This window comes from Saccopteryx leptura, chromosome 4 (genome assembly GCF_036850995.1).
Source record: "Saccopteryx leptura isolate mSacLep1 chromosome 4, mSacLep1_pri_phased_curated, whole genome shotgun sequence".
Classification (NCBI taxonomy): Eukaryota; Metazoa; Chordata; class Mammalia; order Chiroptera; family Emballonuridae; genus Saccopteryx; species Saccopteryx leptura.
This window is the reverse complement of record NC_089506.1, coordinates 30,743,023-30,769,093: the sequence shown is the minus strand read 5'-3', so window position 1 is coordinate 30,769,093 and position 26,071 is coordinate 30,743,023. Positions and strand designations below refer to the sequence as shown.

The following is a 26,071-nucleotide window of genomic DNA, read 5'->3' as shown; positions in this document are numbered from 1 at the left end:
GGGTAATAATGTTTTGCTCAGATCATGAAACAAAGAAACCCTGGTATAAAATACCATTTCAGTATGTACACAATAATATACATATTCTAAGATCTTAGCAACATATAACCTAATTCCAAACAAAATTAGAATTATATAAATACATACACAAGAAGACAAGGCTTACTGCCACAGTTTCCAAATCTATCTCCACTTGCATTTATTTCATCAAAACAAGCAAATGGAGCACCTTTAGAATCTAAATGAAAAAAATAAGTAAATTATAATACATAATTCAAATAAAGAATTAATAGACTCATTCTAGAAATAATAATGTGATTCCTAGAGAGGTTTATAATTACCTAGCATTAAATGGTAGTCTGGGGGTATATCTATGATTAAAAAGAGATCCTTTCCTGTTAAGCCTGCTGGACTTTCTTCTGTACCAAATAAAGATAAACAGCAACATTACTCAAATGGCTCTATATTGTTAAAAGAGTAAGCAGCCCTCTCTAATTCTGCTAAATTGTTTACTTTCTCATTTCCTTCCCTACTCAGCGTGAAAATAGAGTTCGCTCTTGTTCCAAACAAAACAGGAGAGTAGTCTCCATAATGAAATATTGATAAGAAACCCAAACTCTAACTCACAAAACTCTTCTTATTCCATACTGAATTGTGTATCTCTGTTCCCAAGTATCTTAACAATTCCTAATTAAGAATTGTTGAATGTTAAAATTAGGAAGGACATCAATATTTATTTACTTTAGTCCTTTCATATATTTAGTTATGTCTAATTTAAAAGCCATGAATAATTCATAAGTATATAATAGCTGCTTCATCATTTAGACATGGTGATTTAGAGGTAGGTTGAGTTGTTCATCTTAACCACAGGTAATAAGAATAGACCTTTTGTTGTCACCACTATTAATTGACAAGAGAACTCTTTTTAGCAATTTCACACATTTTTGTAGTTGGAGAACATTATCTATGAATTTTATTCTCTCTACTGAAAGACATAATCCATACATATGCAGGGTGCTACCAAATAGCCAAAATAGATTTGTGAGCAGAATACTCCATAATCAGCTTTTTCTCTTTTGAAAAGGCCTACTCTTAACACACCCAGAAAGTAATAAGCTTCTGTTTGCTTTGCTCCAATTAAAATATTGTTTTGACTGAAAATAGAACTACCTTATGACCCAGCAATCCCTCTACTGGGTATATATCCCAAAAACTCAGAAACATTGATACGTAAAGACACATGCAGCCCCATGTTTATTGCAGCATTGTTCACAGTGGCCAGGACATGGAAACAACCAAAAAGCCCATCAATAGATGACTGGATAAAGAAGATGTGGCACATATACACTATGGAATACTACTCAGCCATAAGAAATGATGACATCGGAACATTTACAGCAAAATGGTGGGATCTTGATAACATGATACGAAGCGAAATAAGTAAATCAGAAAAAAACAGGAACTGTATTATTCCATACGTAGGTGGGACATAATAGTGAAACTAAGAGACATTTATAAGAGTGTGGTGGTTACGGGGGGGGAGGGGGGAATGGGAGAGGGATAGGGGGTGGGGAGGGGCACAAAGAAAACAAGATAGAAGGTGACAGAGGACAATCTGACTTTGGGTGGTGGGTATGCAACATAATTGAACGACAAGATAACCTGGACTTGTTATCTTTGAATATATGTATCCTGATTTATTGATGTCACCCCATTAAAAAAATAAAATTATATAAAAAATAAAAAAAAATAAAAAAAAAAAAATATTGTTTTGATAAAATCTAATTTTAACTTGCCAATTTTCCCAAATTCTATGCAGAGTCAAAATTGGGATGGTGGAAAAGCTAAGGGGGTAAGGAAACAAAAACTCAATAATCAAATAACATTTTAATGTATTTTTAAAAAATCAAACTTGATTGCAAGGAAAATCCATGATGAACAAAAAACACTAGTTTAGATAGGGATGGGTCAATGTTTGTTATATGTATAAAATCCTGTTTTATTGTGCCATTTGAACAGCTCTTCCAGTCTACCCACAGTTCCCGCAAGTGGCTTTTGGGGCCATTTCAGTAACCCACCATTCTGAACAACTCAACATCCTCTACTGTGGCCTTTTTCAGCTCAACTTTTGAGTCTCAAAATGGCAGGTAGTTCTGTACTATTTTCTTAGCACCCAAAGCCCACTGTCCTGGCCAACTTACTTCTGACCAGAATTGTATTTTCCTCTCAGGATTATATCTTTTGTAGTTCTGTCACATAATTCTCCTAGGGCCTGAGAGATTTAAGTGTATATGATATCAACTTTCTTATTATTGTCTCCATTTGGTGAGCTTTGAGTGAGGTCACCACAAAACAGAAATGAACAAAGAAAAACTTTATGTGCAGATATAACACTAAAGAGCATGCTGTAGTGGCTAGACTTTTACAAATACAAAATTTGGTAAGGAACTTAGAAAAAGGTAGTACGTTTCCATTTGAAGTATCTTTACTGATCTAGTTTTTTAAGTGAGAGGAGGGGAGTTAGTGGAACAGACTCCCGCATGCACCCCGACCAGGAGCCAGCCACCCAGCCCCATCTGGAGCCAATGCTTGGACCAACTAACCTATCCTCACCTCCCAGGGTCAATGCTCAAACCAACTGAGCCACTGGCTGTGAAAGGGGAAGATAAGGAGAAGGGGTAAAGGTCAGGGGAGAGCAGCAGGTGGTTGCTTTTCATGTGTGCCCTGACAGGGGAACAAAGCTGGGATGTTTGTACACTGAGCCGACACTCTATCCACTAAGCCAGCCAGCCAGGGCTACTGATATAATTTTTTTTTATTTAAAAAATTTAGGCCTGACCAGGCAGTAGTGCAGTTGATAGAGCATTGGCCTGTGACACACAGGACCTCAGTTTGAAACCCCAAGGTCACTGGCTTGAGTACAAGCTCACCAGCTTGTCCGTGGGGTCACTGGTTTGAATGTGGGATCACAGACATAACCCCATGGTCACTGACTTGAGTCCAAAGGTCACTCGCTTGAAGCCCAAGGTTGCTGGCTTGAGCAAGGGGTCAATGGCTCAGCTGTAGCCCCCCAGTCAAGGCACATATGAGAAAGCAATCAATGAACAACTAAGGCACCGCAACAAAGAACTGATGCTTCTCATCTCTCTCCCTTCCTGTATGTCTGTCCTATCTGTCCTTCTCTCTGTTCCTCTCTCCATCTCTCACTAAAATAATTAAATAAGTAATAAATATAAGCTCCTTTCTCTACTTTAAATGATATTGCTCAATGCAGAAGATATGTCTTTCAATATTATGGCATAAGCATATTTTGTCCAGAAACCAATAATTTGGTGGAACATGATGATTTGTATTAGGTATGTAAAAGATTTTTATAGGCTGTTACCTATAAATCATATATAGTTTTTATGTTGGAAAGCTAATGCTTACTTCACAAAAACATGAAACCCAACTCAAGACCATTCTAGTAACTAGTGTCCATGACAGGCCACCATACATGACCTGGTCAAAAAGTTATGGCTATTTTGAATGAAATACTGTGATGATTAAGGGCAAACTTAATTATCTTAAGGTCCCCACACTCTTTAGGAAGCTCAAAAAGTAGGATTGTTTTTCCAAAAATAAGTACAAAAACTGACTAATTGCCAGGCCCAGACTTAGTTCGTCCTAGATGTATTAAAACAAGTAATCACTAGGATTGGACAGACATTGATTTAGATGTTATATTTGCTTCCAAAAAGAAAGTTGTACTATTTTAGAAGATTATTGTACATATTCATATACAGTTTCTCTCAGAGGGCTTTAAAATCATTGCTAATACTAAAGAAATTGTAAGTAAGATAAATTACCTAGATAACACTTAGCTGATATCTCATTATCTAACTCTAAAAATATCTTGCCAGTACTGAGATTTATTTTTCAGGATTTACTTGGGGAACTATTGAATCTGAAATATACTTTTCATTTTTTCTGAATTTTACTGGACATTTGTTTTTATCTCAATTATTTTTAAATATTACTCTCATGTAGCCACTAATTGAAGATGGCACACCTGTGATTCTGTAGAAAAACAAAATAAAATTATAATAATTACTAAAACCTCTATCTCATCTCCTCCTTAAATTCCTGGAATTCACCTGAACTGGAGAAGGAAGGCCTAATAAGAGAATTGAGAATAAAAATTTCTTTCAAAGAATGTGCACTGTGTAAGCGCAGGATAATGTATAGTATTTCAATGAAGCTAATGATTCACACATTTATAGGAAACTATCAAACTGGACTAGCCCTCACTCTTCAGCAGGCCCCTTTGAACAGACCCATTCTTGAAATCTACACAATCAATTATTAACCCTGCTTTGTTTTAGTAAAAACCCTTTGTTTCATTTAAGTCTAAACAAATCCCACCATTTCAAATTCTATATAATGTTTTGAAAAGCTGCATTTCTACTTGAGGGTTCTTCATGTGCAAATAAGAATTTCACGTAAGTTAACAAGTTATTATTTGTTTGTTTCAAAGATTCAAATTCAAGAAAATTTTATTTCCTTTAACAATAATATACACTAGGCAAGACTTCACTCATTAACTAATTACATCTACATTTTTGTTCTATAGTATTGAATAACAGAGCTTGCAAAATTTAGGAACTAAGAAGAAAATATGGTCATTACCTCCTCCAATTAATTTTTGACACTGTTTATCAGTACTCTTACATTTTCCTCCATAACAGAAGGAGTCACCTGAATTACAAGACGTTCCATCGTATTTATAAGTGTCAGGCACACAAAGTGGTTGTTGACCATCGCAAAATTCAGTAAAATCACATTCATCATGTGATTTCCTACAAAGTACACCAGCTGGTTTTAACTAGAAGGAAACAGAAACATAAAAAAAAATTACATATCAATGATACTCATTTTCTTAATCATCAGGCTTGAATTTTCATCCATTTTTTTCTAATTTGCTAAGATCAGTTAAGAAATTTTTCTTATTTACCTAAGTACTGCATAAAAATTTAAGTGATTGAATTTACTGTGCATATATTAGTGGGTAGTGCTTCTGAAAGACATATGTAGTAAGTTCAAAGATGATCAGACTACCATACTTATAAAAAAGAAAGAAAGAAGAGATAAGGAATTAATATAAAAATTACTTTCAACCCATTTTGTCTATGCTCAGATATGCATTCTTTGTTTTCTTCATATACCATGCTTAAAGCCGATATCAACAACCATTTACAAAACAAAACAAAAAATACACCATAAATATTTAGAAAAAAAGTTTGTAGATTTTAAAAGAAGAAAATTTAAGGACACATAGGAAGTTTATTTCACATATATTGCAAACAACTGTGAAAAAAAAAGTAACTTCTCCAATTACATCTTTGATCTCTTCAGTGCTTACTCTTTAGCTGACAGCTTCTAGAGTTCCCTTGGTAATACCAGGGTTCCAGGACAACAGCAATACCTTCTATCATAAGGAGGCAGCAAATCCTTTCTTCAATTCAAGCCTTAATTTCTTATAGCTATCAACACAATCTTAAGCAAACTAAATCAAATCTGTTTTAGATTTCCAAGGTCTTAGAGGCCCAGTTTAAATAACATTCAGACACATCTCCTCCTCAAGAATGAGTTTTCTGTATACTTTTTCTCAAATTTTCAACAAGTATTTGCTACCTGTACAAATTTTCCAAATGATGGATGAAAAAAAAATACTTAATGGAGTTCACATTGAAATTAAAAGAAGTGATCCACTGTTGGTGAAGGAAAGTACATATAAATATAATGAGAAAGTACTAACTCTTGTTTCTTGAGAATATGCTTCCTTTTACAAATATATATAAATGGCAATGTTGTTCTAATTTCTTTCACTATTAAGATGTAATTTTTTATAGCAGTTTAAGTATCACAGAAAATATGAGGGACAAGTACAGAGGTTTCCCAGATAACTGTTGCCTCACACATGCAAAGCTCACTCCATTATCAACATTTCCCACTAGAGTGATATATTATAACTAGAGTTACAAATGATGAACCTAGACTAATGCATTGAAGAGGGTAAGAAGAATAATTTCACTTAACTTACATCACCCCTCCCCCAAGGTGGCACATCTCAGTCTTAACAGAGAACCTCTTGGCTCATGATTTCTCCAATGAGAAAAATGAAAGTGACGTAAGAGCCTGATTTTCTCAGGTGGATGAGACACCACCCAGAAGGCCCATTTTTGTCATGTCCTACCCAGAACACTGAGGAAATGGCACAGTTGAACACTCTGGGGAAACCTAGGAGTAGAGAAATGGAATGACGGTTCCCAGCAACCAGTGTGTAGATTACAACAACCAACCATATAACCTATTAACTTGCTCAGGGCTCCGCCAAGAACTGCAGTCATGAACCAGTGGAATTCCCTCGTCCAAGAACTCCCACAAGTAGCCAACAAACACCCCCAGCACTCTAAGCACATATCCTAGAGAGGGTAGCCAATAGATCATATGGGTCCCCAAAACTGTGCACAATCTTACACACAACACATGGATATCAGCAGATGGCTTGACTCTATTAAACTAGAGAAGACAGACGACCTTAAACACTTCAGGGTACTGCCTTAGAGAAGAAAATGAGAGGCTCTCTGCACCTGGAATAGCGTTGTAGAATTGAGAAAAGGCACACAATCCTAAATTTCTTCCCATTGAGGGAATCAGAGAAGTGGAACAAGCATAGTCATGAAAAGATCTGTGAGACCCCTAAAACTATCTGGGCTGATGGGTGACTGGCTTCTTAACCATCTATAAGAGATGATTAAGAGCTATAAGAGAGATCAGAAAGACTAGTAAATAGAAATAAGGAAAAGAATACATGAATAAAATGAGAAGTTTAACAAAGAGAGAAATGATTTTTAAAAAGAACCAAATAGAAATTCTGTATCTGAATAATAAAATTACTGAATTGAAAAATTCCATATAAAGTGCTTCAAAAGCACAATTAATCAAGTGAAGAAACAGGAGACTTAAAGAAAATCATCCAAAATGAAGAGAAAAGGCAACAGGCCCCAAATAACAGAACAGAAAATTCTCCAGAAAAAAAGAGCTAACTGAAATGGAGATAAGCAATTTATCAGATGTAGAGTTCAAAGTAATGATTATACGTATACTCAAGGAACAAAGCAAGAACTTCACCAAAAAGTAGCAATCATAGCAAAGGATGTAGAAACCATAAAAAAGGCACCAGTCAAAAATGGAAAATACAATATTTAACATCAAGAATACACTGAAAGAGCCAGACCTGTGGTGGCACAGAACATAAAGCATCAACCTGGAATGCTGAGGTGGCTGGTTCGAAACCCTAGGCTTGCTTGGTCTAGGTACATACCAGAAGCAGCAACTATTAGTTGATGCTTCCTGCTCCAACTTCTGCCTTTCTCTATATATATCCTCTCTCCAAAATCAATAAATAAAATCTTTAAAAAAAAAGAATACAATAGAAGAAATAAACAGTAGGCTGGATGAAGCAGAGGATTGAATTGGCAATTTGGAAGAAAAAATAGAAAAATAACACCCAATCAGAGAAGCAAAAAGAAAAAAAAAATGATAATAGTTTAAGGGACCTATAGGACAACATGAAACATAAAAACATCTATATCATAGGGGTGCCAGAAGAAGAGAGAGCAAGGGACTGAGAACTTATTTGAAGAAACAATGACCAAAATCTTTCCAAACCCAGTGAAGAAAAAAGACATACAAGTCCAGAAAGAACAGAGAGTCCCAAACAAGATGGACCCAGAGAAGCCCACATCAAAACACATCATAATTAAAATGGCAAGGGTGAAAGACAAAGAGAATATTAAAAGCAGGAAGAGGAAAGCAGTTACTTATAAGCAAGCTCCGATCCAGGCATCCCCAAACTACGGCCCGTGGGCCACGTGCAGCCGCCTGAGGCCATTTATCCAGCCCCCTGCCGCACTTCCAGAAGGGGCACCTCTTTCATTGGTGGTCAGTGAGAGAAGCACTGTATGTGGCGGCCTTCCAATGGTCTGAGGGACAGTAAACTGGCCCCCTGTGTAAAAAGTTTGGGGACCCCTGGTAGACTGTCAGCTGACTTTTCAAAAGAAACATCTGAGGCCACATGGGATTGTCATGAAATATTCAAAGTGATGAAAAGCAAGATCTCACAACCAAGACTACTTTACTCAGCAAGCATATCATTTAAAATTGAAGGAGTTATAAAGAGCTGCACAGATAACAAAAAGCTAAAGGAGTTTGTTCCCCCCAACAGTATTATAAAAAATGTTAAAGGGCCAGCTTTAAGAAGAAGAAGAAAATAAAACAAACACAGGAACATAGTTGAAAGGATAAAATGGCAATAAATATGTACTTATCAATAATAACTTGAAATGTAAATGGCTTAAATGCTCCAATCAAAAGACATACAGGCTGCCTGACAAGGTGGTGGTGCAGTTGATAGTCAGCCTTGGACATTGAGGACCCAGGTTCAAAACCCTGAGGTCACTGGTTTGAGCGCGAGGTTGACAGCTTGAGCATGGTATCATAAACATGACTCCATGGTCGCTGGCTTGAGTCCAAGGTCACTGGCTTGAGCAAGAGGTCACTGGCTCAGCTGGAGCCCCAAGCAAGGCACATATGCAAAAGCAATCAGTGAACAACTAAGGTGCTGCAACTATGAGTTAATGCTTCTCATCTTTCTCCCTTTCTGTCTGTTCCAGTCTGTCTCTCTCTTGCTCACTAAAAAACAAACAAATTAAAATAAAATAAAGTAAAACCATAGGGTAGCTGAATGTATGAGAAAGCAAAACCCATATATACTCTCTACAAGAGACGCACCTCAAAAAGAGAGATACACACAAACTAAAAGTAAAGGGATAAAAAGTTTCATACAATTGGCAATAATAAAAGCTGGGGAAGCAATACTTTTATCTGAAAAATAAACTTTAAAAGAAAGGCTATAGTAAGAGACAAAAAATGACACTGTATAATGATAAAAGGAGCAATCCACAAGAGAATATAACCCTTGTAAATATTTATGCTCCCAGTGTAGGAGCACCTAAATATGTAAACAAATCTTGATGGTCACAAAGAAAGAGATCTACAGCAATAGAGAAATAGTCAATGATTTTAACATCCTATTGACATCAATGGATAGATCTTCCAGACTGAAAATCAACAAGCAAATGGCAGCCTTAAATGACAATTAGATCAGCTGGATATAATTGATATCTTCAGAGCACTTCATCCCAAAGTAGCTAAATATACATTGTTTTCAAGTGCACGTGAAACATTTTCTAGGATAGACCCATGTTAGGACATAAAACAAGTCTCAATTTCATATGAATAGATGCAGAAAAAGCATTTGATGAAATTCAGCACCAATTTATGTTAAAAATACTCAGCAAAGTGAGAATAGAGTGAACAGAGTTCAATATTATAAAGACCACACATGAAAACCCACTGCCAACATTATACTCAATTGTCAAAAACTACAAACATTTCCCTTAAGACCAGGAACAAGACAGGGATGTTGGTTATCACTGCTCTTATTCAATATAGTACTGGAAATCCTAGCCACAGCAACCAAACAAGAAACATTAAAAGGCATCCAAATTGGAAAAGAAAAAGTGAAACTGTTATTATTTGCAGATGACATGATATTATACATAGAAAACCCTAAATAGTTCATTAAAAAAATTCTAGAACTGATAAATTCAGTAAAGCAGAATACAAAATAAATATCTAGATACCAGTTATATTTTTATACACCAATAATAATATATTAAAATGAGAAACTAAAAAAAATTCACTATTGCTTCAAAAAGAATAAAATACCCAGAAATAAATTTAAACAAGGATATAAAATACCACCTGACCAGGCAGTGATACAGTGGATAGAGTGTCAGAATAAAACACAGAAGACCCAGGTTCAAAACCCCAAGGTCACGGGTTCATTTGGCTTGAGCACAGGCTCACCAGCTTGAGCTCAGAGTCGCTGGCTTGACCGTGGGTTCATAGACATGACACATGGTTGCTGGCTTGAGCCCAAGGTCCTGATTGAGGCTCAAGATTACTGCCTTGAGCTCAAGGTCTCTGGCTTGAGCAAGGAGTCACTTGCTCTGCTGGAACCCCTTGGTCAAATCAAGGTACATATGAGAAAGCAATCAATGAACAACTAAGGTGACTAAGGAGCTGCAGTAAAGAATTGATGCTTCTCCAATCTCTCCCTTCCTGCCTGTCTGTCCCTATCTGTTCCTCTCTTTGTGTTTCTCTCTGTCTCTGTCACACAAAAGAAGTATATAAAATACCTGTACTCAGAAAATTATAAGACACTGAATAAAAAAAAATTAAAATACAAATATTGGAAACACATACTGTGCTTATAAATAGGAAGAATAACATCAATAAAATGTCCATATTACCCAAACCAATCTACACATTCAATGTAATGCTTATCAAGCTGCCAATGGTGTATTTCACAGAACTAGAACCCATATTCCAAAAATTTATATGAAACCACAAAAAGACCCCAAAGTCACAACAATCTTGAAAAAGAACAAAATTGGAGGAATCATGCTATCCACTATCAAACTATACTAGAAAGCCATAGTAACCAAAACAGCAGGGTACTGGTACAAAAACAGACATATAGATCAATGGAACAGAATAGAGACCCCATAAACCAATTCATGCCTACTTGGTCAATTAATATTACAAAGGGAAAATCCGAGACACTGAAGATGGCAGCGGAGTAGGCGGACACACAGACACCCAGCTCTCACCACCAAACTGGAATACAAATCAATTTAGGAAAAATCAGCGTAAAAAACCAACTCTGGACTACAAGAACAGCTCTCAAAAACCAAGGAACAAAGAAGAAGCCACAACAAACCTGGTAGGGAGCACCTGAATCTCCCCTGCTTACAGGAATGGGGGGGTGAGGCTGAGAGCCCAGAGGGGATCTCACTCCAGGGAAAAGAGTAGAAAATACTGCTCACAGCCACTTGCTTGGCAACCAGGTTGTGAGGTATGTTGAAAAGACCAGCTTATCTACCAAGTGGAAAGGCGAGAGAGAGGGACAGACTGTGAGGGGCAAAGAAATGTAGGAGACGACCTAAAAAAAGCTGACTCATCCATGCTGGAGGCAGCTATAGCTGGGGGAGGGACTGATCCTTCCACAATACAGTACTGAATTGCTTCCAGATCAGAGATCTCCAGATATCGCTCCAGCTCCAATCAGCGCAACAAGACATAGCTGAAAACAAGAAGTGGGGAGGAGGGGCAGTAACTCAGGTCTCCATGGAGATCTGAGATACACCTCCCCCTACTGAAGCTGAGAAACACCCTGCCCCGAGAGAGATTAGTTGGTGGAAGAGGCCTTCAGAGTCTCAGGTTACACCCATTGCATTCCTGGATACAGTTTCAAGGAAGCCCCCTGCTGAGATCAGTAAACAAACTATCACCTGTTAAGAAAACAAACAAATCAAGACTTCAAAGCAGCCCAAATCCAAAAGTGGATTACAAATAATAGCTGATACCAACCCAAGAAGACCTAGAAATAACACAATTGAAAACTGGAGGCAGACAACACCAAGCCTAGACTCAACCAAATCTACAAACAAAACACCCAAACACAGATAATGAGAAGACAAAGAAGTGCAATCCAAATGAAACCACAAGAGAAACCTTCAGGAGATGAACTGAGTGATATGGAAATAATCAAACTTCCAGATGCGGAGTTCAAAATAATGATTGTAAGGATGCTTAGGGATCTTAGAACAACAATAAATGGTCATCGAGAAATCTCAATGGGTACAAGAAAGATTTGTAATGAAGTATAGAAATGGGAAGTCAAGTCAGGAGAGAAGAAGTATCAGGAATTATGTATATAAGAGTCCTGCAAATGACAGATTGCTGAATGGACTGATGAGGGTGAGTGGGTCCAATGTTACTGGGATATAATACAATGAGAAGAGCAAAATATGTTTTCCCTCTTCTTTAAACAAGAAATTAATGGTGAGTTATTATAAAATACAGATTGCCTCTTACCTTGCATGATTGTGTGCAGCATTCCCCAGAACCACATATTTTATCTCTTTTTAGTTTACACATTGTAGTATCACAGCAGGCTTTATGTGTACAATTCTGTAAATAAAGTCTGTTACTCAATCATCTATGATTAGGTACATCAAATAAAACTGCAACTCAGAATTTCTTTACGAAGCATAATGCTTTTCTTTAATTCACAGGTTTAGTAATCCTATCCTTTACATAAAATTTAAAGAAATCACTTGTTTGTAAAATAAATGTGTTGTTTCACTACATTCCATATAATCCGAACTATGTTAACAATATTAATGTACTACAATGAGCCAAAACCTTAGAGGAAATACTGTATTCATTAGATACCTCTTTAACAATCGTTCTCTTAAAAATTTTTCTTATATTGGTGCTTTAATAATAAATTATATAAACTAAATCTTTCACACATAAAATTTCTCTGATGTGAAGCTATCAAAGGCAACATTTTTCTCTCCCTGAAAAAAATCACCAAACCCACCCTAAAAACTGTCATTCCAGAAGACAGTCTCATCTATTCAGACCTCTGATTTCACTGGGATGCTGTCCCCATAATTACCTGTATTTTATAAGATTCAGTGCCTTCAATCAGCACTATACTTTTAAAATGTTATTTATTTCATATATTGACTTATGTATTCAAACTTTAAATATTCTTTTGTTAGCTTTTTTTCATATTTTTAATCAAATGTGTGGTTTGTCTTTCATTTTTTTAAAATTCACTTTATAAGGGCATAACTTTTTAAGAAAAATGGAATACTCTGGATGTTTCAGAATGGTTCCTTTTACCCTCCCTTCTTTCAGAAGCATGGAAATACTTTTCTCCAATAGTCATTGTGACAACCAGTTTGAGCTCCTAGAAGTAAAACTCACAAAAGTGTGAGGGGCTTCCCTAATGACTGGGTCCTCCTGGGGTTTTTAACTATCAGATTTGTCCACATTGAGCCTCCAACAAGTCATCAATTAAAGTTCAAGCTTTTCTACTTAGGCACTAGTTCCCAAAAGGTTTCAGCCTGTGGCTTGCTACTTCATTAAGTTGTGACTCTCTATTATTTGCCTGTAAGTCCTTCCAATTTGAGAAGGCAGTGGTTTGCTCTACCACCTCATTTCTCTGATGGATCTAAGAAGTGCTACTACTTTTAAAATTTGTTCATTTTTTGTTAGAAAGACGTAGTGGTGACTTCTAAACTACCCGCATGTCACAGCAGAAACCAGAATACTTGTTTTTTTTATTTTTAAATTAATTGGCTTTTGAATATTTTTATATATAGTTATATGTATTTGCATATAAATAGATTATAAATATTTTCTCCCATTCTGGAGCTTTTCCTTTTATTTTTCTTAACAGAGTCTAAGAGAACAAGTTTCTAAATTTGATGAAGTATATTTACCATTTTTAAAAACCTCATTTCTGTTTTCCATATCTAAGAAATTTTTGCCTACCACAGGGTCAAAAAGGTAGTCTCCTACATTTTATTCAAAAAGTTTATCATTTTAGCTTTTATATTTAGGTCTTTGATTCATTTCTAGTTAATTTTGTGTACAATAAGAGGTTAAAGTTTATTTTATTTACATGGATATCCAGTTCATACATTTGTTGAAAAGATTTTCTTCACCTATTGAACTGCCTTAACAGATTGGCAGAAAACAAACTGACCATATACATATTTTTTTATATCTGGATTCTCTATACTGTCCTAATAAAGTATTTATTCATGTTCTGGCCAGTACCACATTATTTTAATTACTGTAATTTTATTTTAAAATTTTGAAATTTGAAGAATATTAGCATATGTGTCCCACTTTTTCTTTCTTTAAATGCTTTGTCTATTTTAGTCCTTTGCATTCCCATATAAACTGTGGTGTTAGATTGTCAACTTCTACAAAAAGACAGGTGGGTTTGGGTTGGGACTGTGTTGAATAAATATATCAGTTTATGTAGATCTGACATCTTAACAATATTGTGTCTTCCAATCCATGAAAATGGGGTATGTCTTCACTCATTTCAATCTTCTTTCACTTTTCTAAGCAATGTCAGTTTTTATTGTGTAGGTCTTGCACATATTTTGCTAAATTTCTCTATAGATCTTACATTTTTAGAACAATGTTTATGGATTTGTGCTTTTTATTTCATTTTCCATGTTTATTGCTTATTTATAGAAATTCAATTGAATTTTGAATACTGACCTTGTATCTAGTGACTTGAATTTACTGATTAGTTTTAGTAGGGTTTTGGGATAAGATTGTTAAAATTCTCTAGTCATGTGGCCAAGTTGAATTTGATCAAAAATAGTTCTACATCTTCCTTTCTAATTATTTTGTCTTTCCTTATCTTGCCTAACTACAATAGTTGGTAACATACACTACAATGTTGAATGCAAGTGAAGATAATCACTCCAGGTTTTAGGCGAAAACATTGAGTCTTTCACCAGTAAATATGATGGTAGTTGTAGGTTTTTCAGAGATGTACATTATTAGAGTGAGTAGGTTCTTTTCTATTCCTAGAGTGCTAAGATTATAATACATTGGTGCTAAATTATCTTATTTTTTTCTTCACATACTCTATAATGTTGAATGACATAATTTTTCTGAATGACATAATTTTTAATGTAAACTGTTTATTCACAATCCTTGAGAAGTTTCATATCTGAAAAAGAAAACAAACCTGCATTCTCGAGAAAAACCCCACTTGATCAAGATTTATTAACTTATTTATATACTGGTCATGTGGGATATTGGTGTGTGTTGTTTTCTTTTAATTTCTTGTCTGATTTTGACTTCAGACTAATACTCATGTCATGAAATCATTTGCAAAACATCTTTATCTATTACCTGAGAAGATTCATGCATAATTAGCACTATTTCTTTCTTATATGTTTAATAAAATTCACTAGTGAAGTAATATGGATTTGGAGTTTCTTTGTGAAAAACATTTTTTTATATATTTAATTTCTTCACTACATATAAAGCTTTTTAAATTTTATCTTCCTATATCAGTTGTGATCATTTATATCTTAAAAACTTGTTAATTTTATCTAAATTGTGAAATTAATTTAGTTTTTAAAATTCCTTGTTTTTAATATATATAGGTTGTATGGTAATATGCCCTCTTTTATCCCTTATAATGGTAATTAGTTTTTTCTCTCATTTTACTGTCATGAGCACAGTAACAGGTATATTAAATCAAACATTAATTTTTTTGAAAATCATCAGTATTTATTTTCATCTCTGGTTTCTACCTCATTGATTACTAATTATATCTTTATCATCTGTTCCATCTATTTATTTTGGCTTTAATTTACAATTCTATTTTAGTTTCCTAAAGTAGCATTTTAAATAATTTATTTTTAGACCTTTTTGTCTAATATAAACATTTAAAGCTATAGATATTCTCCAAAACACTATTTTAGCTGAATCACATATATTTTGATATGTTTTCATTTGAATAGTGTTACAATATAATCTAATTGCCTTTGTGACTTCTTCCTTGAGCCAGCCATTTAGAAGTGATATAGTTATTTCCAAATATTCAGGGGCTTTTCAAGATATCTCACTATTCTTGATTTCTAATTTAATTCTCAACATGAAATAAATATGTTTAGATTTATTTTATGGCTCAGAATATATTCTGCCTTGGTAAATATTTCAAGTAAACTTGAAAAGAATGTTAATATTTAGTGGTTAAGTATATTACCTATAAATATTAATTATATTTGTTGAGATTCCTTAGCTGCTCACTCATTAAGGTTATTTTTCCTTGAATTATTTGAGTATTATTTCTTTTCCTTTATTTTATTCAAAACAAGTACTGTGAAGTCTTTATCTGTTAAATACAATATCTTAAACTTTTCAGAATTAGTTTTCTTAATTGCCTATTTTCCTGAATATCATACTTCCCAGTTCCTCTGAATGTCTAGTAATTTTTAATAAGATACAAATTTTTACTGAAAAAAATATATATAATGACTTTATTCAGCTGTGTTTTTCTGAAGGTGTTTCTTTTTCCCTAGTAGGAAGTGACCTGGGCATAAACTATAAACTTTCTTTCCCTTGCGATGTGCAACAGCTATCTCTGCTCAATTCATATAGCCTCCAACTGATAAATTTAGCTCGATTCCCTGATGTAATGTGGTATTCAGCCAAGAATTTAAGCAGGTTTTAGAGTACAATCTATCTGCAGTTTCCTTGCTTCTGAAGATTTCTCTTTAATCTCCTCCTTAATTCCCAGTTGTAGTTCCAGTCTCAGGCTCTATATTCTGATATCTTAACCCAGTAAGTCTTCAGATTTCTGCTGCTTAGATTTCACATAGTTGGAAAATATACTAAAAAAAACCCCATCAAACTCACAGAACTGTGTTTTTCAAGTGCCTCGCCCTTCTTTTTTTGCCCCGGGGCCTATTTCCTGCTATGTATATTTTAAGCTGTCTACCAAGTATTTATAAGCTAATAATCATATTTTAAGTCTTAACACTCTCACAATACTCTCACTTTCAGAGTTTACCCTTAAATTTTTAGTGGCTCTCATTCCTAAATTCTATTCTCTGCCACACTAAGTCAACAGAGCTGTTGTTTTCCACAGCAATTTAATTCCGCCATAGCTGTGGAGGTGGAGGGGCACCCTGAGTCTAGAAAGATATAAATTTACAATTCTTAGATATTCCAGCTGCATTTTTATCCAGAGTAAACTCTCCTCTGACTTCTTTCTTTTTTAAAATGTGTTCCAGTGCCATTATATAATATACATGTAATATATATGCACATTTATAGATAATAATATATGGTTTATATATTATTTATTGCATATTTTAATATATAGATACACTTTTAACATTTACTTATATATGTAATATATTCCATATTTTACAATTGCTATTTCTAAGAATCATCATATGGCTGATTTGTTGTCAATACTTCCTTAGTCGTCTTCCATCTTCATTTTGGTTTGATCTTTGTTACGTATTCTTTTTTATTGAATTTATTGGAGTGACATTGGTTCACAAAGGCATACAGGTTTCAAGTGTACAACTCAGTACAACATCATCTGTACACTGCAACACCCCAAGCAAAGTCTCCTTCCATCCCCATTTTATTTTTTACAAGTAATAGATTTCATCTTAAAATATTTTAGTTGGTATCACCTGTCAATACAAATATTTATTTAACTATATTATCAAACTATACATTTTGCTATCCTATTGATAATAGTCTCTAGAGTCTTCAAATATTCTTGTCTATTTTTGTTACTGCTTATTGTTAAATATATTTCTTCAACTCCTTCAATTCTCTTTGTGGTCATTAATTCTATTGGTAGCTGATGCATACACTGAAGAATGTCAGAGATAGTGTCTGAAGACAAACACTACATTAAGAACCTTTGTGGCCCTGGCTGGTTGACTCAGCGGTAGAGCGTCGGCCTGGCGTGCAGAAGTCCCGGGTTCGATTCCCCGCCAGGGCACATAGGAGAAGCACCCATTTGCTTCTCCATCCCCACCTCCTCCTTCCTCTCTGTCTCTCTCTTACCCTCCCGCAGCCGAGGCTCCATTGGAGCAAAGATGGCCCGGGCGCTGGGGATGGCTCCTTGGCCTCTGCCCCAGGTGCTAGAGTGGCTCTGGTCGTGGCAGAGCGACGCCCCGGAGGGGCAGAGCATTGCCCCCTGGTGGGCAGAGCGTGGCCCCTGGTGGGTGTGCCGGGTGGATCCCGGTCGGGTGCATGCGGGAGTCTGTCTGACTGTCTCTCCCCGTTTCCAGCTTCAGAAAAATACAAAAAAAAAAAAAAAAAAAAAAAAAAAAAAAAAAGAACCTTTGTTCTCCATTTCCAAAACCAGCAAAAATTAGGAGACTTAAAGGCTGCCATTTTTCTTAACTAATGTTCTTTTCTAATTTATTTTTCTAAATGTGCAAGTTCTTATCTTCATTTCTACCTATAGTACACATATATACAAATTAAAAATGTTTTGAAAACATTTTTCCTTACCTTTGCAGTGCCACAATCACACTGTTCACCTTGTTCCAACACTCCATTGCCACACACCTTCTTTGTAACAGGTTTATCTTTGTAAACAGGTGTAACAGAAAAGGTATTATGAAGACATTCGAGGTCATAATTTGAAGCAATATATTTAAACTCATCCAAGCTACAGACGCTAAATTCCTTTACACCCAAAGAATGTCTAAAATATTAAAAACATGGGTAGGATAAAAATTATTGCTATATATCTCTATATTACCTCTAATGAACAGGATATTCAAGAGAGATTTAAAGAGCATTATTCTTCATGGGGAAAAAAGCACACTTTAAAAACTATTTATTGCATTGTTAATATGTTTAACACATTTTTTAAGTTTCACTAGGAAAATTCTTGTAATGAAAATACCAGAACTTCTTACTTACTTTGTCAGTATCAAACAACTGAATTTAAAATTTTTGGCTTCAGTATTTAATGTCCTTTTAATTTATTTACCATTATTTTTATACTTTTCTGTAAATGACAATATGAATACATTTAATAGTATATTTATTAATAGTATTTATTATTACTGTTTATTAATAGCAACTTTAATAGCAAATTTTAGGGCTTTTTTTCTCTCCATAATTAAACATTTTTCAAATAAAAATCTGTCGTTTGAGCTATACTATGGAAGAGCAGTAGGAATACCTGTCCTGAGAGAATAAAAGCTGTTTGCACTTTGGTAACACCTCAGTCATCAACTAAAACACTAGAAATAATATGATTTAAGAGACTATGACTATGTCCTAAATCAAGGGTTGAGCAACTTTTTCTGTAAAGGGCCAGATAGTAATTATTGTTCACTAATATACTGTATAATCTCTTGGAACTAAGCAATTCGCCACTTTAGTGCAAAAGCAGCCATAAACAATCTGTAAATCAATAAGCCTGGCTGTATTTTAATTAAAATTTCATTTACAAGACAGGCAGCCAGCCAAACTTGGCCCATAAATTATTGTTGGCTGACCTCTGCCCTATATTAAAATCTACTTTATATTAAATCTAACAGAGCCTAATTCAAGCTCTGACAGGATCCCCAGAGGAAACCAAATAGGAAATACCTTGATTTTCTATATATCCATACTAATAAAGCATAAAAGCAAGCAAATAAAATACAAAATGCTTAGCCAATAGCTGAATCGCCTAATAAGAAAAGAATCAATGCTTTTCAAGGAAGGTAAGAGAATCCAAGCTTTCTATGTATTATCGACAATATCCAATACATTATAATAGAAATCAATTATATCAACACTGAAATGGTCCAGGTACAAGATTTGACATCAAAATACTCAAAAGGAACTGATATTATATATTCAAATAATTAAAGAAAAGTGCTTAGTTAATTCAGAGAAATTACAGTCTTTTACAATGAACACTCGAAGTATAGTATGCATTTTAAATTTATATAAAATTGTAGGTCCTGGCCGGTTGGTTCAGCGGTAGAGCGTCGGCCTGGCGTGCGGGGGACATGGGTTCGATTCCCGGCCAGGGCACATAGGAGAAGCGCCCATTTGCTTCTCCACCCCCCCTCCTTCCTCTCTGTCTCTCTCTTCCCCTCCTGCAGCCGAGGCTCCATTGGAGCAAAGATGGCCCGGGCGCTGGGGATGGCTCCTTGGCCTCTGCCCCAGGCGCTAGAGTGGCTCTGGTCGCGGCAGAGCGACGCCCCGGAGGGGGTGGGCAGAGCCTCGCCCCTGGTGGGCATGCCGGGTGGATCCCGGTCGGGCGCATGCGGGAGTCTGTCTGACTGTCTCTCCCCGTTTCCAGCTTCAGAAAAGTCCAAAAAATAAATAAAATTTATATAAAATTGTAGAGCAATGTAAACTAACAGCAATAATAGAAATCAGATTATTTGTTGCCCAGCAGAAGGCTAGAAGGTAGAAAGACTGTGAGGGTCACAAAGAAACTTTCTGTGAAGAGAGAAAGGTTGCATAGTCTGATTCACAAACTGTGATTCAAATATTTATATATACTTGTCAAAATTCATAACTTGTAGAAAAACTACATATCAATAAAATTGATTGTTTATCATGTTTATAAATAAAACACTCAAACATATGGTGAAAATATTCTTCTGAGAAACTCACAAGGAAGAAGAAATCAATTTATTTTTCTACTTTTTGTTTTTATAAAATTTTAAGACATCATAAATTCAAAAATCAAAGGATAAATTTAATGATAAATATCATCAGTTGATTAAGTCATTATTTGCAGCATATTTACTGAGCACTCTTCTAGGAAACTGTTAGTAAAAGTAGATCAACTGCCTGCTAGGAGCAAAAGGTATGAATATTGAGGAATAAACATGAAATACATCAGAAAGTTACTGGAATGAAGAATAAATATAAAACAATAATGTACAGAGGAATAAAAGACACTATTTTTAAAAAGAGGGCATATTTTTAAAAGTATAACTAACACTATACTTATGATTAAAAACTGAATGCTTTTCCCTTATGATGGAAAACAAAGGAACTGGATGAAAAAGGTGAAGGGATTAGCCAAAAAACATATATACATAATACCTACATACAGACAAACAGGGTGGCAATAGCCAGGGGGTAAGAGAGGGGTCAGTAGGGAGAAAAAGACAAGAGACTGGGGAAAATGAGGATGGAAAGAGACCTTGCTTGAGGAAAAGTGTGTGTAGATGATGTTATATTGCAACTTGTATGGGTTTAGCCAATCATGTCATCCCAATAAATTAAAAATAAAGTTAAAAAATATTAGATAGCCAGATGAGGGCTAATCCATGAAACAAGAATAAATAATGCTCAAGATGTACCTTTCTATCCCTTTTTCAAGAATGACATGACTTAGCCATGAAGGGCCTAGGCATCACTAATTATGTTCACATTCCCAAGGGGTAAATCAAGGCTTGTTTATTTATTAACTCTGTGACTATGGCAAATTACTTAAACTTGTTGTGCCTCGGTTCTCTCATCTGTAAAATGGGAATGAAGAAGACAGTACCTAACTCTGAGGGTTGCATAATATTTAAGAGAGTTTATAATGAAAAAAAAAAAAAAAGATTGAAAACAAGGCAAGGAAAGAAAAAAATAAAACTCTACTTATTCATGAATGACAAGATCTTGTTTACAGAAAATATTAGAATAAAAAATAAAATCTCCTGGAACTTTAAAGTGTTTAACAAGTTTGCCCCACACAAAATCTATTACAAAAATCAATTATATTTCTAAGTACTAGCAATAAACAATTTGAAAATAATATAAAGTAAACAATTTCATTTATGATAAAAACAAAAGAACACTTAAAGATAAATTTAACAAACCAAGTATAAGACCTATAAATTGTAAAATATAATTATAGTTAGAACAATTAAAGAAGATCTACATAAGTGAAGATATATATATATACCATAATCAATGATCAAAATATTCAATATTATTGAGATGGTAATTCTTCCTAAATTGAGCTATGCAATTAAACAATGCAATACTTTTCAAAATCTCAGAAGTTTCTGTAAAAATTAAAGAGCTGATAATAAAATATATATAAAAATACAAAGGACCTGGAATAGCCACAACAATTTTAGAAAAGATGAAAAACTTGGGTACTTTCACTACCTGGTTTCAAAATTTACTATAAAGATGTACTAATAAAGGCAGTATGTTTTTCCTTAAGTATAGACATATACATTAATGACATAAAATAGAGATTCCAATTAAAAATCCATTGATTTTTGAAAAAGTTGCCAAGGTGTTTAAGTGAAGGAAATTATGGTCTTTTTAAGAAGTGGTATTGAAATAATTGAAAATCCATATGGCAAAAATAAAAATAAATTTAAACACATATAATAATTCAAAATGTATCATAAAACTGAATAAAATAGCTATAAAACCACGATTCAGAAGAGAAAAATGATGAAATGTACTTCATCAATATTAAAAACATTTAAAAAATACATTATAAGAAGGAAATGATGTATCTGATAGCCAGAATATATAAACAATTCTTACAACTCAGTAAGAACAAGAAAATCTTATTTTTTTATTTTTAAAAATTGAAAACAAAAAAAGGTTTTAATAGGCTCTTCACCAAAGAAGTTATTCAAAGCTACTAAGCATAAAAATATGTTCAACATCATTAGCTTCTAAGAAAATGTAGATTAAAATCAATATGAGATAATACTACATACACTAAACTAATTCAAATTAAACATACTGAACATACTAAGTCTTACAACCAAGACTGGCTACACAATTGGTGGAAACTTATTCAAAATGGAAATAAGGACCCCTTGTTTATAAAGCAAAGGCAAAGTATTATTAGTGATAGTAAAATTAAAGGTTGTTTCCTTTCTCCAACAGTCTCTGAATGGATCATGATGTTATTTATTTGCAAATTAATGTTTTTCTAAATAAAAATCTTTAACATGAATTGTAGTATTCATCCTTATACTGTACAATGCCAGTTTAAATGCAAATATCGAATCATTTAACTTTATGCAGAATCACTGAAATTACACAATTCATCTGGTTTGTCCCTAGAGGGAGCTTTCAAGCAAGCCAGGAAAAAATATATGATATGTAAGCCAGACTTTGGAAGGTAGAAAGGAGGAAGTTTACCCAGGTATGGAGTGCTGGGGAGTTTTGGACCTATTTCAGTATTTGTCTCTATCTGCACTTGAAAAGGATGTGTTTTGGCAGTTGTGGAATATAGAGCTCTATATTTAACAATTACTTGAGTTTGATTAATAAAAATGTAAAAGTTTTTAACCAAATATATTCTTAAAAGGAATATGCGTATTTCATAAAGAAAATGATCTTACACTGCTTCTGGTGACATTGTACAAACATCTACTGAACAATAGCAGATGTCAGGGTTGTCGAAACTCAATCCCACATGAAGGCCAAGCAACTGCACGATACTGACAGTATATGACTCCAAAGATGAACCCTCTGGATACTAAATATAATAAAAATAACAGAAAATGATTCAGATAAGAATCCTACTTAGGTATCTTTTAAAAAAAACAATGCTTAGTATAATAAAAAAATTAGTATATGAAATCATTTTTAAATGTATTAATACATCCAAGATAGCTATGTTGATGCAATTTTAGTAGTTATATTAGCATTTCTATAACAGACTTATTAAACATGGATAAATAAACACAAAATTTAATTTCAAAATAATATTAATGACAACAACTATCTTAGCGTCTTAAATATCACATTGTATTGCTTTTTGAATTATTTTAAACAAAATGCTTTAAGCTTTTTGTTTAAAATCAAGCTTACATTTTCTTTGTAGAAGGCAGCCTCTAAAATGGGTCTCAATGATCCCTGCCTTCTGCTATTGAAGTCCTTGAATGTAAGCTGGACTTCTTGGCATACTTCTAGTTACCTTACTATAGCAGAAGTGATGGATCATCATTCTTAAGATAAATTAGAAAAAGACTGACTTCGTGGATTCTATGTCTCACTCTCCTTACTCTGGGGAAAGCCAGCCAGCTACTATGTCATGCAGTAGACCTATGGAGACATCCACACAGCTGAGCTTGGAAAATAATTTTCTGAGGTCTCTCAATGGCCATGGGACAGAGCTTGGAAGTAAATTCTCTGACACCTTGATTTCACCCAGTAAGCTGGCTCCTAGCAACTTAAAACAGAACTGTGTTGTTTACATCTGCTAAAATTTGGTATAATCAGTTATACAGATAACTAATACACCTTCATTAAGTCTTGTTCTCATTGCTATCATTTCCAGTTTCTACACATAGATGTTTATAGTAGCTTTAGTCATAATTGCCAAAATTGCTAGCAACCACAATATCCTTCAGCAGGTAAACCGATACATAAACTGTGGCCCATTTCAGATGAAGGAATATTATTCAGCACTTAAGAGAATTACTTATCAAGTAATGAGAGGAAATGGAGGAACCTTAAATGCATATTTTTAAGTGAAGGAACCCAATCTGAAAAGGCTATATACCTTATAATTCCAAATATATGACATTCTGAAATAATCAAAATTATGGAGACAATAAAAAGATCCGTAGTTGCTTGTGAGGAGGGAAAAAAATAATAAGCAGAGCACAGAGGACATTTTTGGCAAAGAAATATTTTATGCTACTTGTATGACACTATAATGGTGGTAATATATATTCTAAACCCATAGAATAGACACCAAGATTGAACCCTAAGGTAAACTATAGACTTTGAGTGATTTTGATGGGTCAATGTAGGTTCAGCTTTGGCATAAAAAAAGAAAAGAAAAAGAAGAAAAAATCCTACAACCCAAAGACCTCACCTGCTTGCTTGTTACCAACCAAACGAACTGAGGCCAAGACTTATCGTAACTACCTACATCCTAACTCTGGAGCCCCAACCTCAGGCACAACTATTTTAAAATCTGATACCTTATTAACAACTTAAAACGAAATTCGGTCATATGATTTAAAATATATGTACAACATAATGCTTCTGATCACCTAATAAGGCAAAATCTTAAACTGTTGGACACTTCTGATCCAGCCATGCCTAATTTGGGCTTTAACTGTGCTAGTCACACTCGGGCATAGATATCAATACTGCTTTTGTTAGTTGTGTACCTATAAGCCCTTTGAGTTAAGTGACATTTATAAGTCAGGGTTCCAAGGTCAGGCCCAATAATTCACATTATACACAGTGCATGAGCATCATTATAATACCACAGGGCCACAGGAAAAAAAATCTACATTAACTCGAGAGGGTATCAGCTTGAAAAGGATACCCTAACTCTACATCTCAAACAACTTTGCCTTGACTCAGGATCTCACTGCTAGAGATGACATCACCTCAGGTGACAGCACTCTTGACATCTCCCCGTTGTAGAAAACTTTATACCCGCCACCAGAGGCAACTTCATCTCAGATACGAAAAAATCCACCATAAGCATGCTCATGGACTGCCTCTCCTATGGCACAACTGTACATAAGATTTGCAGGTTCCCTTACTTTTATATTAAGGACTCTACTGCGTTTCCTGAGCTCACTCTCTGTGTAGCACATGAAATTAGTATTCCTACACTCTATCTAAAGGAAAATCTGGTCAAGGTTGCTAATATTTGTGCCATTCTAAAACAAATGAGCCCTGGCCGGTTGGCTCAGCAGTAGAGCATCGGCCTGGCGTGCGGGGGACCCGGGTTCGATTCCTGGCCAGGGCACATAGGAGAAGCGCCCATTTGCTTCTCCACCCCTCCCCCTCTCCTTCCTCTCTGTCTCTCTCTTCCCCTCCCGCAGCCAAGGCTCCATTGGAGCAAAGATGGCCCGGGCGCTGGGGATGGCTCTGTGGCCTCTGCCTCAGGCACTAGAGTGGCTCTGGTCGCAACATGGCGACGCCCAGGATGGGCAGAGCATCGCCCCCTGGTGGGCAGAGCTTCACCCCTGGTGGGCGTGCCAGGTGGATCCCGGTCGGGCGCATGCAGGAGTCTGTCTGACTGTCTCTCCCTGTTTCCAGCTTCAGAAAAATGAAAAAAAAAAAAAAAAAGGAACAAATGAACATTACATTACTGTTTTCTCTAATAGTCACCTTTCGCAGATAAGTGAACCTCTTGACCCCTGGGGAAGACCATTCACCAGTGCCTTCTCCTTCTATCCTCTCCAGTTTTCTACCAAAACCTCCCATGCTGCATGTCTGACCATGATCATCACAACCACCTCTTCCCTTTGTTTACATACAAATACCACTAATCATTATTATATACTCTACCAAACTATTAATTGATATTTTCCAACAACAGCAAATGCTTGATTTACCACTTTGAGACAAAAAATGCACAAGCATAGCATTGTCAAAACAAGAACACATATATAATTTATATGCATTTAAATTTAATTAAACTTAAATGTGTATAAATTATAAGTATATAAAATATTTGTATATGTATATAAAGTATATACATATAAATGTATATATAAATAAAAGTTAACTTTTTTTGAATGTGTAAATTTTTCTGAAGTAAGAAGTGGGGAGGCAGAGAGAC

At 34.9% G+C, this 26,071-nt stretch overlaps 1 protein-coding gene across 1 annotated transcript in view; it reads right to left on the bottom strand.

Annotated features, from left to right (window-relative positions):
* LOC136404134 (A disintegrin and metallopeptidase domain 3-like) overlaps positions 1–26,071 on the bottom strand; it is a 189,509-nt gene that overhangs the window by 131,214 nt on the left and 32,224 nt on the right. Inside the window, exons 6-8 of the mRNA XM_066383596.1 lie at positions 22,875–23,011; positions 18,052–18,247; positions 4,669–4,864 (exon numbers count right to left, since the gene is read on the bottom strand). Coding sequence (XP_066239693.1) covers positions 4,669–4,864; positions 18,052–18,247; positions 22,875–23,011 — 529 coding nt within the window. The remainder of the gene's footprint in view (positions 1–4,668; positions 4,865–18,051; positions 18,248–22,874; positions 23,012–26,071) is intronic.